The following is an 18935-nucleotide window of genomic DNA, read 5'->3' on the forward strand; positions in this document are numbered from 1 at the left end:
AGGCCAACAGAGTAAAGTGCTATTAGCTCCAATATAGATTTTTTTTTAAAATGTGTCTTGAAAAATGTGTGAACCTTAATTCTCAGCATCTTGTTGTATTGCTGTGAAACATAAACAACTTATAGCTATGAAATAAAGCTCAACAACATTTTTTCAAAACATAAAGCAACTCAAATTATCTTAGAAGCATATTTTGATCATTCACAGATGCATGTTTAATGAGCTTAAATTAATTTGAGCCACAAAGATGCACCAATTATTAGTATACTAAAATCATAAACAATAAATCTTATAACTTAGCTAAGTTTATATATGAAATGACAATGGTGGGTACTTTAGGGGTGATAGGGTGGCTCAGTGGTTCGCACTGCTGCCTAACAGTGCCAGGGACCCACTTTGATTCCAGCCTTGGGCAACAGTATTTGTGGAGATTGTACATTCTCCCTGTGTCTGCGTGGGTTTCCTCCACACAGGTTAGGTAGATTGGCCATGCTGTGTTGCCCCCAGTGTTCAGGGATGTGTAGGTTAGGTGCATTAGTCTGGGATAAAGTTAGAGTAACAGGGTATGGGAATTGGTCTGGTGGATTACATTTTGGAGGGTTGGTGTGGATTTGGGCTGAAGGGCCTGTTTCCACATTGTAGGCATTCTATAAAAAAATCTTGTATCTTTGCTGTTTGTGGCATATTATGGGTATCTCATGAAAAAACAAAATGAAGGATGCAGCAATCCTCTCAAAGGCAAACCTCATTAAGCACCATTAACTTTGGTACTGGGGCATGTGCATGTTTGTAGGTTGGAAAATGAATAAATAATTGACATTTTCAGTAGGGTGAGGCGGCCAAAACCAGAAGAACAGTGAATTGCAAAGTTTGGACCTGAGAAGCACTCAAGGGAAATGGTCACTGAATCTGTGGGCAGGCTTATTATTATGACAATCATTTTCTACAGTGGCCTAGCAACAGGCATCACATTAAAAACAATAACCCTCAAAACCAATACTTGATAACCATTTCATACGTGGCACTTATGGCAAAAATTTGCCGAAAGTGGATTGTTTTTTTTGAGCCATAAGCAAATATGTGCCATACAAACCTCTTTCATTCCTGATGGACTTGATTAGCTGTATGTCCATAATGTCATATAGATGGAGAGGTGCTTATGTTTAGTGGGATACTTTGATTGGTTTGGTCTGTCAGAATAAGACTGTAAGACATAGGAACAGAAGTAGCCATTTAGCCCATTGACTCTGCTCTGACATTCCATGTGATAATGACTGAATTGATGAGCCTCAACTCCACTTTCCCGATAACTCTTGATTCCTTTACTGCTTAAAAATTTGCCGATCTCAGCCTTGAATATACTTAATTGCCCAGCCTCAACAGCCTCTGCAGTAAAGAATTCCAAAAACTCACTGTCCTCTGAGAGAAGAAATTCCTTCTCAGCTTTGTTTAAGTGTACAAAGCCTTCTGGGTCTCTGGTCCTAGACATTCCCATAAAGGGAGGTCTTTCCCATAAATTAGTTGAATTTTGTGTTTTCTTGTACAGTTAATACTGATTGCTGGAATTTGTGGCTTATTATTCAGTAAATATTTCAGAAAACCTTTTTTTTGAAAACATAAAACTACATCAAATTATCTTCGAAGCATATTTTGATCTTTCACAGATGTATGTTTAATGAACTTAAATTAATTTGAGCAAAATGATACAAATGATATTATTGGTATACTAAAATCATAAACAATAAATCTTATAACTTAGCTACATTTATATATAAAACAACAGTGGTTGGTATTTTAGGAACTACAGTTGGAATGTAAAAAATTTCTTTTGCTGATTTTGGGTAACTGAGACTTCCACAGGCTAACAGTTGTGAATTTATTTAATATTCAAAAATAATTCTCTGTTGATTAGTTTTAATGTGAAGATTTATTCAATCAAACATATAAACCTGATGATGTATTGTAAGATCACTGTGGGAAAATCATATAACCTGTGAATTATTGCTTCCCCTTCACAGGCAGTTGACACTAATTTGGCAGCTGTTGACAGTCACTGGATCTTCATCAATGAGGTAATTGAAATCAAGTGGATCAAGATGTACTATGCCATAGAAATTTGCCAAATATTTCTCATTATACTACATGCTGGTAACCTGTCTGACTAGAAACTGCTTCATAAAAACAGGATTGTAGAAAGATTGGGGAGTCTTACAGATTTATGCTTTTATGGATTTATTATGGTATGCATTGTATGAGGTTGTCTTTACTATTTTTAAATACCATTGAACTTCAACCATTTAATTAAATCATAGAATGGCACACAAATTCAAAACTATTGCTGATTATGCAGGAAATGTATGAGCTTGGCACTATGCTATCTTCATTTGTTCATATTTATGTACAGAAATTGCCTAAGTTTTAGACCCTCGGGCTTGTTGTGCCATTCATTCAGCTCTGGTCAATCCACCTTTGGTGTGTTTCTCCAAATATCCTTATTGAAAGAAAGTCTATCAGTGAATTCTTAAAACTTTCAAATGATACCACATCCACTGCTTTCTGGGGAAGAAAATGCTGGATCTTTAATGTTTGCTCCAACTTATTTAACATACTTCTCGATTTCATTTTTTGAATGGTCTAGGTTTCATTTTAAGATTGTTGCCCCTGTTTAGGATCAGAGATTATAGTTTTTTTTTGATGGCAGAATTGAATTATTCTGTCTTTTAAACACCTCAATTAGGTCAAAACTTAATCTTCTGTCCTCAGGTAGAATCAAGCTTCATAGTGTGGCAATAATGAAAGAATTGTTGAAATTTGTATGATGTGTAAAAGTACTTTACAGCTCAAATGTAATTGTAAAATGTAGTAATCAAGTCATGGGCATTAGTAAACAGAGTTGATAAATGTATGTTCGATGGCTAGACAAAATGGATCAGGTTTTCACCTGAAATACGGCTGAAGTGATATAAAGCTGACAACAAATGCAAGGAGCTTTTGAAGATCTTTATTGCAAAAATTGATCACCCATTTTTCCATGTTCACCAGAAAAATGCTTCTCTCAAGTTTCCCCAGTTCCTTAGATCTACCCATGTTAATTTCACATTTTTATTATTATATGAAAATAAGATTTGGTTGCAGGGTTGGGGAGAGGAAAAGTCCAGCAATCGGGAAAGCAAGTGAGCAAGATTAGGCATCTCATTATAAAATATCCCACCTCATCAAGCTATCAAACATCTCATAATCCACCACCATAACAACAACAATGTGTTGCTTCACAGTGAGTTTTTTTTAATTCATAGTTTGTGGATGTCACAGGCTAGGCTAGCATTTATTGATTATTTCTATTGATTATCACTGGAGTTTCTCTGGTACAGGTGTACACATTGTACTGTATAGGATAGAATTCCAAGATGATGACACAGTCCTTGAGGTGGGGGCAGGAGGTTGCTTACTTGCAGGAGATAGTATTCTCAAATCCCTGTTGCCATAGTTCTTCTAGGTGGTACATTTGGAAGTTGTTCTTACAGGAACCTTGGCAAGTTACTGTTGTGTATTTTACTGCTGCCAATGTGCTTCCATAATCGATAGATTCAATGTTAAAACAGATATTTGTAGTACCAATTAAGTTATACTTTTTTCCTGGATTGTTGTTAAGTTTCTGAGTGTTGTGAAGGCTGCGCTTAACTAGAGAAGTGGAGAGTAGTCACATTCCTTATTTGTACCTTGTATTGGCGAATAGATTTTGGGGAAACATGAGGTTGAGTTACTCTTGGCAGAATTCATAGTCCCAGACCTGTTCTTGTAGTCATAGTAGTTATATTGATTTGATCCCAACTTATGTTACTACTGGACAAATCAGGTCCCAGAATAAAACCCAGCATGATAGACCATATTTAACAAAATGTGGTGGGTGGGCACTCAAATGTTCTTTAACAGAACACAGGTTTATTACACAAAAGAAAGAAAATGGACTAACTAAAATCTGTCTACTTTTACGAAGTAGTTAAGAGCTCAACACAAATATCAAAACAAAATTTCAACATATTTTCCAACACTGTCCATCACAGAGATTAAAGTTAAAGAAAGTCAACCTCTATTTCAACTTTGTACATAACTGACTCCTTCGAGATTCTTTCCCATGGCCAGTGAAGACAATCTTACAATTTCCTGAGTCTGTTAACAATAACTTGCAAATTTCTATCCAACTACCTTGGTCAGGAGGCTGCACAAACAAGATAGTTTTGCCAAAATAACTGGCTTCCATGAACCCCTGCTCGGAGAGAAACAAAAACTTGTTCCTGAATGCAACTGCTGTTTTCTCAACTGAACTGAAGACAAAGTTAATGCTGTTAATTTTTATACTGATTGTCATAAATTCAAAACCTCTTTCCATAACAGAACAAGTTTTGCACATTTCTGGACTTGGGTCACTGTTCCAGAATGATTTGGTGAAGTTATTGAAAAAAAAAACATTCACAGCAATAAGCAAAATCCAACTGCCTTTTTAAAAAAATCCAAATTCTGAAGATAATGACACTATATGTTATACATATTTATACACTGTATAGCTAGTCCCAGTTAGGTTTCTGCTCAGTGGTAATTCCTAGGATTTGACGTATAGTTGATGCAGTTGAATGTTAAAGGAAGAAAGTTAGATTCCCACTTGGAGATGATCATTGTCTGACACTTTTCTGGTTTAATACTAATTGCCCCTAATCAGTTAAACTTTAAATAATGTCTAGACTTTGCTGCAGATGAACATAGATGTTTCAGAGTCTGAGGAGTTGCAAAAGGTGCTGAACACTGTGGGTGGAATGATCGGCAAGCACTTCTCTGCTTCTGATCTTATGATGGGAGATAGGTCATTGACACAGCTGAAGATGATCATCCTAGGATACTGGGGGTCTGGTGTGTGTGTGTGTGTGTGTGTGTGTGTGTGTGTGTGTGTGTGTGTGTGTGTGTGTGTGTGTGTGTGTGTGTGTGTGTGTGTGTGTGTGTACTTTTCTCCCTTTGCTCAAATATTAATTTTTTTACTTATACTCATCCAGTCTTTAAACCCCAGAGTACCAGAGTACCAACTAAACCTCTGATTCTCCAGCTATTTGCCTCCTTGAAGAAGTTCACTTTGACCAAATATGATCTCAGCTTCTTTCATTCCCATGTTTCAGTGTCTGATTGTACTTTGATAAAATTTTTGAATATTTTTGATGAGGAGGCATTTAACATAATGGTTATCAGATCATTCATACATAACAGAACAAGACAAATCTATTTTGTAGTTCTTCTTTAAGGTAGTTCTTCCTTCCTAAATATTAGTGGCTATAATAGACTTGGGATGTCTTCCCATTGTTTCCTATTTCATCTGTATACCTGTGTGCCAGATTCTCTCTATCACTTTTTATCTTCTGATGCCAGGGGTGTTGTTGTATTCTAGTAGTACCATCATGTGTGATCATGTTATTTCATTTGGACATGGACCCATGAACCAGATATCCACAATACCCAAACAGCCTGTCTTTAACTTTTTTCCTGTATAAGTATTTGCTGGATTTAATAACCATTACCCTCAGTTTGTTATAGCTCCATAGTCCATGGATGTATATTTTTCAAAATATATCCTTTGATTTCGACTACTAAACATATTTTGACATCTGTCCTACTTCATTTCTACTATTTACACTACCAATTTGTACTACAGTGTGAGTTTGATTTGACTCAAACTGCTCAGACATATGGCTTAAGCATGCATTTAGAATTAACTGTTCATCAACCAGTAGCTCATAGAAATTACGCATTCAGTGTGCCATGAGTTCAGCATGAGTTGGTATATAACATTAGTATACTCATCAAATAAATATTAAAATGAAATGGGTGTTCAAAGTCCAGTGACCAGGTAATTACTGGAATACAAACAATAACTGCCAAATTCTTTTGTAAGGTGCCCATGCTGGCAAATGAGGGTTCCAGCTGCATCCCAAATTTATTTTAACCCTTACCTATATCTCTATGCTGAACAAAGTTAAAGATGATTTTATCTTAGTGGAGCCCATTTAATGCCAAAAATGGGACCTGAACCTATTTTCTTCAGCCATGGACATTGTTATGCCTATATAGCATATCTTGCAGAATTTATAGGAACATCCTCTGAACAGCAGATTATTTTGCCAACCTAAACCTGAAAGGACCAAGTACAAAAGAAAATCACATATTTGATTGAAGTTCACCAAGTTCATAAAAAAATAATAAATATTAGAACTATCCACAAGAGTTCTTTTTGTAATGATTGGAAATTTAGTTTACTTTTAGTGCACATCATCTGGGTCATAAGAGCCAGTTCATAATGAACGACAGTGTGTATGGAAGAGTGTAAGTGTGTGTAAGTGTATTTGTGTAGCCCTTTAAATTGTTCAGAGATTTCAAGTACTTGTTTTTTTTGACAAATCCTGACTGGGTTTGTGCTCATTCTTGCCATGAAGAGATTCTTTTGGAAGTGTGCAGGTCTCTAAATTTAAGTCACAACAGCATTGAGACCAGCTATGGATCTCTGTTATCAAATAACCTGCTACCATTCACTGTCAGAGCTCACAAAAGCTCGTCTGCTCTTCCAATAATGCTTTGGAGAATCCTAGCTCTTCTTGCACAATTCCTTGCAGAACAAAATCTCCACGGATAAAACATAGGAGGAAAAATTGATAGCAAGAACTATTGTAAATAAAATGATTCATGCTAGCTTAAATAAGTTGATTTTTTTTTATTTCCAAGTGGAATCAGAAAGCATGGCAATTCCTTTTAAAAATGAATGAGGCAGGCCAATAATTCATAAGGTGTTCCATTGGAGAGGCAGTCTATTGACTGAGAATTGGATCTGATGACTGAAAAAAAAAATGTATATCATTGCATTTGTTATTAAATTCAATGTGTAACAAATTGAAAGGTAATTCAGAGCTTCAAATGACATGAGCCCTGGAACTCTGCCACATCACTCACCTGGGACCTTTGATACTGAATCAAATCTGTTACTGCCTATTAAAGTAACTAAATATGAATCAAACTCCACTTTCGTTTGTTATCAATCAGCACTGACAAAGGCCCTGCAAAAATGATCAGTAAGGTTACTCACAATTTTGAAACCCACATCATTTAATCCATGAGCAGCTGATGTGTATGTGAATGAAGCATGGTTCAGAATGCCGACCCACATAAGATGCTGCACAAATGTGATGCGCCTTGTTAGATCTGAAGGCATTGTTGCAAATAACACTGTAACACTCATCTCCACAATGAAGAGGGTTATATGTCTGTCTCTTTTCTATGAAAGAATTTTCAAAAATTTTCCATTTGAGATGTTTGGTTCAATCAATCTCACCAATTAGTTATTTCAAATGGAATAAAGGAATGACACCCTGCCTTTGCCTTGCGACAACCAGCTACACTCCACCTACCCCCTTCTCAACCCGAACCACTAGCCCTGATTCTCCTAACCCAAGCCTCTCTCGAGATCTTATTCTCCTTCAGATCCACCTAACCTCTTCTCTCCCCCAGTCCTAACTAGAACATCCATACTTAGTTTCTTCTTTCATCTGGACCCACGTTGAGTTCCGCTCTCTCCTTCCTTGGACTTGACCCATGCTAGACCCAACCAGGGCCAATGGATCCAACCCAATTCCCACCCACTCAACCACGCTAAGAGCTTTTGAGAGAGTAATTCACTGATTTTCCGAGAGATGCAGTTATGACTATGTCAACACTTAACGTACTTTCATGCTAATTGCAAACCAGCAGCATTTTACTATAAGACAATAACAGCATGGGAGAGGAAACATATATGCAACATTTTGCTTCAGATGTGCAGGTGTGTTTCTCTGGCTTACTGGTATTGTTAAAATAATATACTTTCTTATACACCATGTAAGATACGCAATACAGGAGAAAGCCATCATTCTTTTCAGATGCACAGTAGTCTATTAAGAGCAGTGATACCTGAGGTTAGAATTTCCTAAGATGGTGATCATGACCCCAAGTCGGATTCTGAGCTGAAATCTTGTGACCACCAGTTCCACGATTGCAATAACTGACACTACTCTACCAGCTCACATGGACCTTCACCCTCCTACTGCTTCCTCAATGTCCTTCACTCCCCTCTCCTCAACCCTACGAGAGGTCTATGGTAATTTACTATAAATTACCAAATAGTAATTTACAAGCCTCAAAATGGGGTAGCAACTTATAGGAGACACTGCCTTAGGTGATAATCAATCAATAAATTCTTTGGTTGAATGCAATAAAGTGAGTATTAATGGTTGGAATTCAGGGCACAAAAATTTTTCTTTCTGTTTGAAAGCTCTTAGCGTTTGTTATTTTTGGGACATTTTTTGGTTTTGGGGGGCAGTTTTTAAACTTCAGTCAAGTCTTTTATTAGTCAGTCACATGGGTCAGTCTAAGAGATAGGCGACTGCCATTCCGAAGGGACGGGCGATGGCCTCCCTTGCCCTCAGCCGATCGAAAGGGAGTCGGGTTCAGATCCCTGAATCCGGGTTGGCGGAGATGGGCGCCTCACGGTGTCCAGTGTGGTAATACAAATGATCCCGGAGAAGCCCCCAAGTTTACTGTCGTGGAAATTAAATCGATTCGACTCAACTGTTAGCAAGAGCAAAGAAAGGAGCTTTAATAAAATTCTGCAGAATTTGACCCAATACATTCAGCCAGATGCCTCAATGTAAGGGGTCCCAGAGCATAATTCAGATACTCATCTTATACTATTTCTTATCTCACGCTCAAGGGCAAAAACTGGGAAAACTCAAGTTGTTATTCTCTCATCCCCTGGCCTTGGACATAACAGTTCTTCAGCTTTTGCTGAATTCAGCTGTCGCAAGGTCAAGTTGAATGTTACAATGTTCAAACAGAGACAAACTGGTTGCAAACTTCATCAAAGTATTGTTTACAAAGCTCAGCACAGCATTAAATTTTAGAAAAGCATTCTCTTTCAAATTTCACAGTAAATGTAAAATTGCTTAATTTTCCATTACAGTAACATTAGCTTCTATTCGAGTTTACATATAAGGTAATTGGAATCACACAGAAGCAAAATAAGAAGAATTCATCAATATCCACACTAATTATAAAGTCTCGGCTTCAAGCCACAAAACACAAGGAAAGATTAATTTCATAGACAAAACTGTATTTAAATTTTCATAAGGCAATAGATATAACAACAATTTTTTGTCCCCAAAGTAACTGATAGTGAAAAAAGCCATCCCCCTCCTAATTGGTATGGTGACAATCTTAATCTCATTTTTATCTGTATTTTTATATCATATTCACAATGCTGGAAAGTTTTTATCAAGCAGTTACTATTCCTTCTACTGCCTTTTTAGAGCTGATTACAGTAGTGCCCACTGCACTTTCCTACAGAGTACTGATAGAACAATTGCAGCCTTAAGCTAGAGACTGTACTTTCATGTCAAGTTAACTCTGTGATTTCAAGCCTTCTTAGGCTACATAGTAAGTCAGAGTTTCTAAATTCTACAGCACGTAACATACTTCTTCACGCTTCAAAACCTGTCCACCATGTACAGACACAAGCCAGGCATGTGATGGAGTACTGTCCACTTGGTTGAGTAAGTGCAGCTCCAATAACACTCCAGTAGCTTGGTACCATAGATGCAGCCCACTTGATTAGCACACAAAGTAGCACCTTCAACATTCACTCCCTTCATCATCAATGCACAGTGGAAGCAGTGTATTCCATGTAAAGACTGATTTTATTGAATTAAAATTCCACCAGCTGCTGTGGTGATGTTTGAACAAGTGCCCCCCCATAGCATATAGTTTGAGTGGTTTTAGAACATAGAACATTACAGCGCAGTACAGGCCCTTCGGCCCTCAATGTTGCGCCATCCTGTCATACTAATCTGAAGCCCATCCCACTTACACTATTCCATGTACACCCATATGCCTGTCCAATTGACGACTTAAATGCACTTAAACTTGGCGAATCTACTACCGTTGCAGGCAAAGCATTCCATACCCTTACTCCTCTCTGAGTAAAGAAACTACCTCTGACATCTGTTTTATACATATCTCCCCTCATTTTAAAGTTGTGTCCCCTTGTGTTTGCCATCCCCATACTTGGAAAAAGGCTCTCCCTGTCCACTCTATCTAACCCTCTGATTATCTTGTATGTCTCTATTAAGTGATTATATAATGTAAACTCAAATTCCAATATTAATTTGGTCATTTGATACTTCAACCAAAAAGGCAAAAGGAGAAAGTCTAGTGTAGTAACTCAAGAAACTTGTCTCATGTCTCTGTCATGTCCTAATGCCTTGTGTGTTCCACACCCAGCTGGAAGCAGGATACCTTCAAATCTCTCATGCACGCTATGGTCACTGAAAGCTGTTGCATATTAACTTGTCCAAGCCAAAACCTACTGGTGTATGACAGGCAAGACATAGTGCTAGTTGGTTTAAGGGATACTTGATCATAATTTTAAGGATGATGGCATTGACAGATTTCTATTCCCAGTATTTGGTAGAATCCTGACAGTGCAGAGAGAGGCCATTTGGCTTATTGGGTATGCACAGGCCTACCGAAGAGGATTCCACCTAGACACAACTCTATTCAAGTAACCCCATATTTAACCAGGCCAATCCACCTGACCTGCACATCTTTGGACTGTGGGAGGAAACCAGAGCACCCAATGGAAACCCACTCAGATACAGGGAGAGTGTGCAACCTTTGCAAAACAGTCACCCAAGGCTGGAATCAATCCCAGTTCCCAAATGCTGTGAAACAGGAGTACTAACCACTGAGCCACTGTGCTGCATAGTCTCCTGACTGGTTCCTTAAGTTGTCAATTATCCCTGAGTTTGAAATCTTCTTTACCTTTGTGAAAAGAAATAGCACAGAGAGACCCACAGGACCCACAGATAGATATCTTTGAGTTCATATCTCAATCTTCACTTAATTCATGATGTTCCCATTAAATCAGACACTTATTTGTTAGTACTTATTCTTCCTGTGGTTGAATGCTTAGAAATATTTTATGTTACACTTTATACTTTTAAGACAAAACTAATACAGAGTGTACTAATGTCTACAAATTGTAATACAAGATATGTTAAAGTCGAAAGGATTATACAATTACAAACATAAACTATTACAAGTTTAACTCTGATACAAAGGTCACATTTAGTCAATTGTTATTCTTCTAATATGCTAGTACAAGGACACCGTAGTGGTTATGATTCCTTGATAGGGGCTAACAAGCAGAGGAATATACAATGTCTATCTTATACAACTTTAAAATTAAAAATCATACAACACCCGGTTATAGTCTGGACCTGAAACTTATCAGAGCTCTCATCCTTACAGCTATGGGTCTAAACATTAGACTTCGATTGCAATCCCAAGCAGCATATATTTGTTAACTGAATCTAAGCAGAGTCACATGATGTTAGTGTCAAGATCTGCATTAGCTACTGTTACGCAGAATAAATAAAATATTAGATTTATCAATGAACATATTTTAATTGTCTGATTATTATTAAACAAAATTAGTTGTGAATGTTAGCTTCCCTATGAATCCTGCAACCCTCAGTCTGGGCTCTTGGGTACCAATGTAGTGACATTATCACTACGTTCCTACCCTGCCTTGTAGCTCTCATGTGTCCCACTGACCACTTTGTAGATCCCCTGCCCAACTTCCCATACCCTCTATCACCTTCCATTATTACCTATCCTCCTTTCTTGCTCCTTTTTAGGGGTAGCACGGTGGCTCAGTGGTTAGCACAGCTACCTCACAGCTCCAGGGACCTGGGTTTGATTCCAGCCTCGGGCAACTGTCTGTGTGGAGTTTGCATGTTCTCCCCATGTCTGTGTGGTCTTCCTCTGGGTGCTCCGGTTTCCTCCCACAGTTCAAAGATGTGCAGGTTAGGTGAATTAGCTGTGCTAAATTGCCCATGTGTTCAGGGCAGTGTGAGTTAGGTGCATTAGTCAGGGCTAAACATAGAGTAGGGGGACCTGGGTGGGTTTCTCTGTGGAAAGTCTGTGTGGACCTGTTGGGCCGAAGGGCCTGTTTTCACATTGTACGGATTCTATTCTATGATTTTTCCCAACCCCTACTCAGACGAGAGTGAATTTTCCTGGGTGATTTGGTAATCTTGTGTGTGATATGCCTGTCATCTGTTGAGCATACTGAGCACAATTGAGGTGTTCCTCCATATGCCCAATGCTTATATGATTCTTAAAACTCCAGTTACTCTTGCACCCTACTTTAAACCTTGTCCTCCCAGCAAGAAGGAAGCAGAAGGAGGAGTTCCTATTTTACAGTTGACCCAATGAAACAGAATGTCAACCAGAGCAAAATTACATTGAACTTGTAGCATAGAAATAGGTCCTTTTGTCCAACTGGTTTGTGCCAATGATTCTGCTTCTCACAAGTCTCCTCCCACCCTTTTTCACATAGTCCTATAAGTCTGTCCTCTATGCCATTCCAGCCTGTCAGATAATTTTAAAATCAGATTTGTTAAATCACCCCCCCCCCCTCCAAAACTCACAATGCAGATATATTCAAATCTGTTTGGATGTGGTATGACACACCTCAAGAACATGTGGGTTTCAACCGCAGATCTTCTGACCCAGAGGTGGAGAGACTAGAGTGCTACAAGAGCCTTACAATCACTGATTTGAAATTTGCTGATAAATTAGATCATAGTATTTTCATAGATAAAATACAATTTACTATTATTTCTAGACACTTGTGGTGAGTAAATCCATCCTCCAATACTTGAAATGCTAATTGTGAGAGGACTCCCCAGACAATCTTTGGCAAGAACATGATTGCTTGTGAAGACCCTGAGATCAGCATGACTTAGGTCACTGTGGCATTACTGTGGGACAATGTACAGAAATTAACATGGTCATTTTCAAACCGAGCTTCACTGCTGTGGACGCTAAAAACAATTGCATTTGCAGTTTAATCTTATTTTAACTAGATAAATATTGTGGAAAGTGGAGCCGGGATTTTTTGAGAACTTAATTAACACAGTTGTGAACGTTTATACTTATTGCTGTCACTGCTAAATAGTGTCATTAAAAAAAGTAGCACAATTCTTGAAATGTTGTCAAATTGGCTTTTGGGTGCACTGTTTTATATATAGCCTCAGAATTTACATTGGAGTATAATAAGTGTAATCTAGCATGCTTTTAAAATCTGTTTTTCTCATTGCCTCATGATAGTGTGAGATTTATAAAATAACTATTTGTTCTCCTACCAATGTTTACTCCATATTTGTTGCTGCTTTTAAATTGTATAAATTAGCTGCTGGACATAAGTTAATGTTCATCAGAGGAATTAATTAAATAGAATTAAGCATTGTTATGTTTTTGGGGATTTCTTAATGAGTAAATAATGATGTACAGTAATTGTAGAAGATCTTGCGAGGAGCAGCATCAGCCATATCTAACAGAGGTGCCAACCTAGAAAAGCTACAGCAGAAATGGCATACATGCTAAAAGGGAAAGCCATATACTAGACAGAGTTAAATGATCCCACAACCAACAGATTAGATCATGGCTCTGCAATCTTACAAATGAACAACTGAACAGCTAAAGTTTCATCTCCATGAACATCCCATTCATCAAAGATGGTCCAGCTGAGCACATCAGTCCATAAAAGCAAGGGTGAAGCATTTGCAACCATCTTCAACCAGAAGTACAGACTGTTTGATTCATTTCAGCCTCCTCTTGAGGGCCCCACCATCACGAATATCAGTTCACAGCCAATTCAGGTAACTCTGTAAGACATCAAGAAATGGCTTAGTACTTTGGATATTCAAAAGATTATTGGCCTTGAAAAAAATCCAAACTGCAGTATTGAACACAACAGTGCTGTGCTGCAGACCTAGCTATACCTTCACCCATGCCATTCCAACATTGTCACACACTCGCATCATTCTAAAAATGTGGAAAATCTCCCAATATATCCTGTGCCCAAAAGACAGAAGAGATCCAATCCATCTACTCCTAATTTTTAGCAAACTATAAGGCAATGTTAACGACCCGTACAGAGCAATGATCTCTCACTGAAGTCAAGTTTTCATTCCACCAGATCAATTAGTTGGTTATAAATTGATGGACAGATGAGGATAATGACCTCATTGCAGTCTTGGATGAAATTTAAACAGGATAGCTAAATTCCAGAGGTGAGCGAATGACCTTGACATCAAGCAATATTTTACTTGATGTGACACCAAGGAACCCTAATAAAATTAAAATCACTGCAAATCAGACGGCAATCGCTTTCCATGGTTAGGGTCATACTGAAAACAAAAACAAATGATTTTTATTATTAAATGTCAAGCATCACTGCAGAAGTTCCTCAGCATAGTACCTTGAATGGAACCACCTTCAGACCTCAGAGGTGAAGATGTTTGCTGACATTTGTATAATTCACAACTTCTCAGATATACTATCAGTCCTCATCAATATGCAGCAAACCTGGACAACATTCCAGGTTGGCTAATAAGTAGCAAGTAGCATTCGCAAGAATAATTATCATCTCCAATAAGAATGACTCCAACAATCTCTCCTTCACACCTAACTGCAATAATCATTGAAATCCTTAATTATCAATATTCCAGTAGTCACCATTGATGAAAAACTCATCTGAATCTGTTATATAAATACTGTGGCTGCAAGAACAGGACAGAAACTGAGATTTCGCTATTCGGTGACACATGTCTGAATTCCCACAGTCTGACCACCATCTGAAAATGAACAACTCAATGTTATGACAGAGCACACTTTACTTGCTAACATGAGTTTACTTGCTAACTGGGACCTTTAATTTTGATAAAAATAATAATCTTGAGCTTCAGTAATATTCAAGAAGCATGACACCATTCAACATAAATCATATTTTTCTTTCACATAGACCAAAATACAGTTGTAATTCATCATTATATAAGAGTATCAAGATATATGACCCGTTCCAAATTCTCCTTGAGAAGGTGCTGGCAAACCATCTTGACTTGCTGAAGTTTGTGTGTTGTTGGTACATCCATGGTGCTGATAGGGAAGGAGCTCCAGGATTTTAACCCAGTGATGGCAAAAGAATGGTGATATAGTTCCAACTCAAGACGGTTCCAAATCAAGCCCACTTGATTGCACCCACTACCACCTTCACCCCCACATTTGCATTATTCACTCCTTATACCAATTTGAACACTGTGTTGCAATGTGTAACATCTACAAGGTGTATTCAGCAAATGCCGAAGGTTTCTTTCAGAGCAGCTTCCAAACCTGCCACCTTAACTTTCTCAGAAGAATAAGGGCATTAGGAACATGTTCTCCTGCACGGCACACACCGTCTTGAGTTGGAATTATATCACCATTCTTTTGCCATCACTGGGTTAAAATCCTGGAGCTCCTTCCCTATCAGCACCATGGATGTACCAACAACACACAAACTTCAGCAAGTCAAGATGGTTTGCCAGCACCTTCTCAAGGAGAATTTGGAACGGGTCATATATCTTGATACTCTTATATAATGATGAATTACAACTGTATTTTGGTCTATGTGAAAGAAAAATATGATTTCATATAGGTTTTAATCAACTCCATTATGAAACTACCTTCATACTGGGACCTTTAATTTCGATAAAAATAATAATCTCAAGATTAAATTTCAATGCGGTGCTGAAATTCACAAACAAAGTATTGAAATCTTTTGCAGAAGTCAACAGTTGAAGTATTGTTTTACCCAATGGCTACACAGTTCACAATCTGTTGCTGTAATGTGTGATCTTATATTTATTCTCTCTGTGAATTATGGAGGAATTTGCTTGTACAAGATCAGCAGTATGCAGTTGTTGTGGGTATGTTCGCCAAGCTGGGAATTTGGTTTGCAGACGTTTTGCCCCCTTTCTAGGTGACACCCTCAGTGCTGCGGAGCCTCCTGCGAAGAGCTGCTGGACTGTGTTGGATGGAATTTATTTTGTTTCATTCCCACTGCTTCCAATTGGCAGTTCAGGCTGTTCGTTGCAGTTGTCGGTAAATTGGGTCTCGGTCAATGTGTTTATGGATGGAGTCTGTGGAAGAGAACCGAGCTTTTAGGAATTCTTTTGCTGTCCTCAGTTTGGCTTGTCCTACCATGGTTGTGTGTCCCAGTTGAATTTGTGGTCCTTGCCTTCTGTGTATATAGATACTAAGGATAGTTGAATTATAACAGCAACCATCCAAACACACTCAAGAGAAGCTGCATTAGAATCCTGTTCAAACGGGTTACAACACTCTGCAACACTTCCAACCTGCAAAGAGAAGAACACCTCGACAAAGTCTTTACCATGAACGATATCACCGCAACTTCATCCACAGATGTCTATCTGACAAACAATGTGACAAGGACATATCATGACCCAACATACTAACACTCTACTTTATATAAAGTACATCATGGAACTGACAGGCAGACTCCTCCAGCCACTTGGATTTGTGACAGCACATAAACTGACAGCCACACTCAGACAACAACTTACCAGAACAAAATACTCAATACCTGTAATGCGCAGGACAAATGTGGTGAATAAGATTTCATGCAGAGACTGCATAAACCACTATACAAGACAAACACGCAGACAATTAGTGATCCACATTCATGAACATCAACTAGCCACTAAATGGCATGACCAGCTGTCCCTATTATCTATACACACAGATGACAAGGACCACAAATTCCATTGGGACAACACAACAATAATCGGAAAAGTCATACAGAGGACAGCCAGAGAGTTTCTAAAAGCATGGCACTCATCCATGGACTCTATCAATAAACACATTGATCTCGACCCAATTTACTGCCCACTGCAACAAACAACCGGAACCGGCAACGGGAAGCAACAGGAACAAAACCAAATAAATTCCAACCAACACAGTACAGCAGCTCTTCACAGGAGGCTCCATTGCACTGAGGATGTCACCTAGAAAGGGGATGAAACATCTGCAAACCAACTTCCCAGCTCAGCAAACACACCCACAACCACTGTAACTGCCACCTGAGCTACAAATCTTTACACAAACCTTGATCAGCAAGATAACTGTCTTACTTATGCTGTTTGTTGCCAATTTAGCAATTGCAGTGAATTCCAGGCAAAATATTATCATGTTATGCATTTCATTTGAAAGGTTGGGTTTTTGATTGGATTCTAAAATATAAATAGTAATCTGTATTATAATATAATATACATTGAATGTGAGAAGGCAGCAAATCCCGATGCCCGTTTTGCAATGAGCATCTTTAATCACCTTGAATTCCTTGCCTGTTCAATCGCTAGCAACAGTAAAGATCTATCCTCTCTAGATCAATTAGTATGTAGCAGAAAGACACCATTGGTTAGAAGTAAGAAGGAGTCAGTGTCAAAGCCATTGTTGAGCCCACAACTTGCTGAGGGCTCCTTAGCAGTTGATGCCAGGAATTCAATCTCACAGAGCCTATGAACACAGTTTGATTGTGCTGCACAGTATTTAGTTATGTAAACTGAAGTTATGCTAATCTGCCTGTGAAACAGCAGGATGTCTATGGAAGATTTCACAGTTTGAATCTGCTATGCAATCCCATGGAAAGTGTGGTCAGATTTCATCGGAGTGTAATTCCAAATCCAAAGTCCTAAATTCAGCCACAGATCCCCAAATGAATGTTCTAACTGTAGCTCTAGAGAAGTTGTGCATCAACATGCAATGTAATTTCTCAACATCATTCACAATATTGGGACTTGTATTGAGACAGCTGTGACATAAGAATTCAACAGTGGCTGCTCAATGTATAAATTTCTGGCATGCTGTGAAAATGCTGCACAGCAGGCTGCACTTCAAGACAATGCAACATTCTATCACCCAGCTGTCTGCTTTAGATGTCTCCAGATGCACCATAAACGTACAAGCCAAGGCAGCTACTGCAGCTGCATACAATGTATGATGGCTGCAGTTGTTCGGCCATCTGTTAACACTGCAAACATGTTCTGAATCACTTCTTTTGAAGCAAATGTTGAAAACAATGCAGCTATCCACCTTACTTTGTGTTACACTGAGAAGTCATTTGAAAGTTGTACATGGTTTGGAGGAGTATGGCACACACCACCTACTGTCAAGAAGGAGAAGCATCAACATTTCAGAACAGGTGGATTCGTGGCCTTTAATAATGCACAATGTGTCTTTGCTGGTATGTCAGAATGAAGAGGTCTAATGTGTTGCCAAATTCGTAGAATCAAATATGTGATGTGCACTAGCTGGAAGGATTGGTTCTTTAATTCAATGTAGGAAATGTTAAATAAGGTGAGCAATGATAGATTACCCTAAACAGAAGGGAATCAGAAATTGTGCTCTGGAGCTACTTGCAGTGTGTACTGAGGATGCCTCTGAGCAAAGGATTTCTTGATGATCTCTTTATTCCTCAGTCCTAAAGTGTCTGCAGCGTCACTGGAGGCATTTTTGTCTGCAGAAGCTTTGCCATTCAGCGCAAGTTATAATCAGTCTGGTGTAGACCTCTCTAATTGAATCATGACATTTATATGCTATTTTTCTGGTGCTATTTAGGATGCTTTACTTAGTTGTTATATATGAGATATTATACATGATGTCATATCAATGTAACAAGGCTTTGTTACCTACAAGCAATTTTGACGTATCTTACTTCATGGAAGAAATCAAAAAGAACCACATTTCGAAGGATCAGTTCTTTATGATCATTTTTGGTATATTAACTTTATTGTACAGAATCATTTCTTCGTTACTGGCAATACGTTGAGTTGACAAAGCTGAAACAGTTGTCTACAGGTGTTGTCAAAACACCATGAATGCCACCTATTGAATTATTAGCCTTGGGAGTATCCCCACCTTTGGGGATGATGTCACCAAAACAGATGAGTACCTTATCTTGCTGT

General features: G+C 38.4%; 1 protein-coding gene across 6 annotated transcripts in view; it reads left to right on the top strand.

Annotated features, from left to right (window-relative positions):
* Positions 1-18935, top strand: part of LOC122556682 (glutamate receptor ionotropic, delta-2-like) — a 538289-nt gene that overhangs the window by 320286 nt on the left and 199068 nt on the right. For all 6 annotated transcript variants that reach the window (XM_043703714.1, XM_043703716.1, XM_043703715.1 and 3 more), the window contains one exon: positions 2019-2072. In XM_043703714.1, the coding sequence (XP_043559649.1) occupies positions 2019-2072 (54 nt within the window). The remainder of the gene's footprint in view (positions 1-2018; positions 2073-18935) is intronic.

This window comes from Chiloscyllium plagiosum, chromosome 14, assembly GCF_004010195.1.
Source record: "Chiloscyllium plagiosum isolate BGI_BamShark_2017 chromosome 14, ASM401019v2, whole genome shotgun sequence".
Taxonomy (NCBI): Eukaryota; Metazoa; Chordata; class Chondrichthyes; order Orectolobiformes; family Hemiscylliidae; genus Chiloscyllium; species Chiloscyllium plagiosum.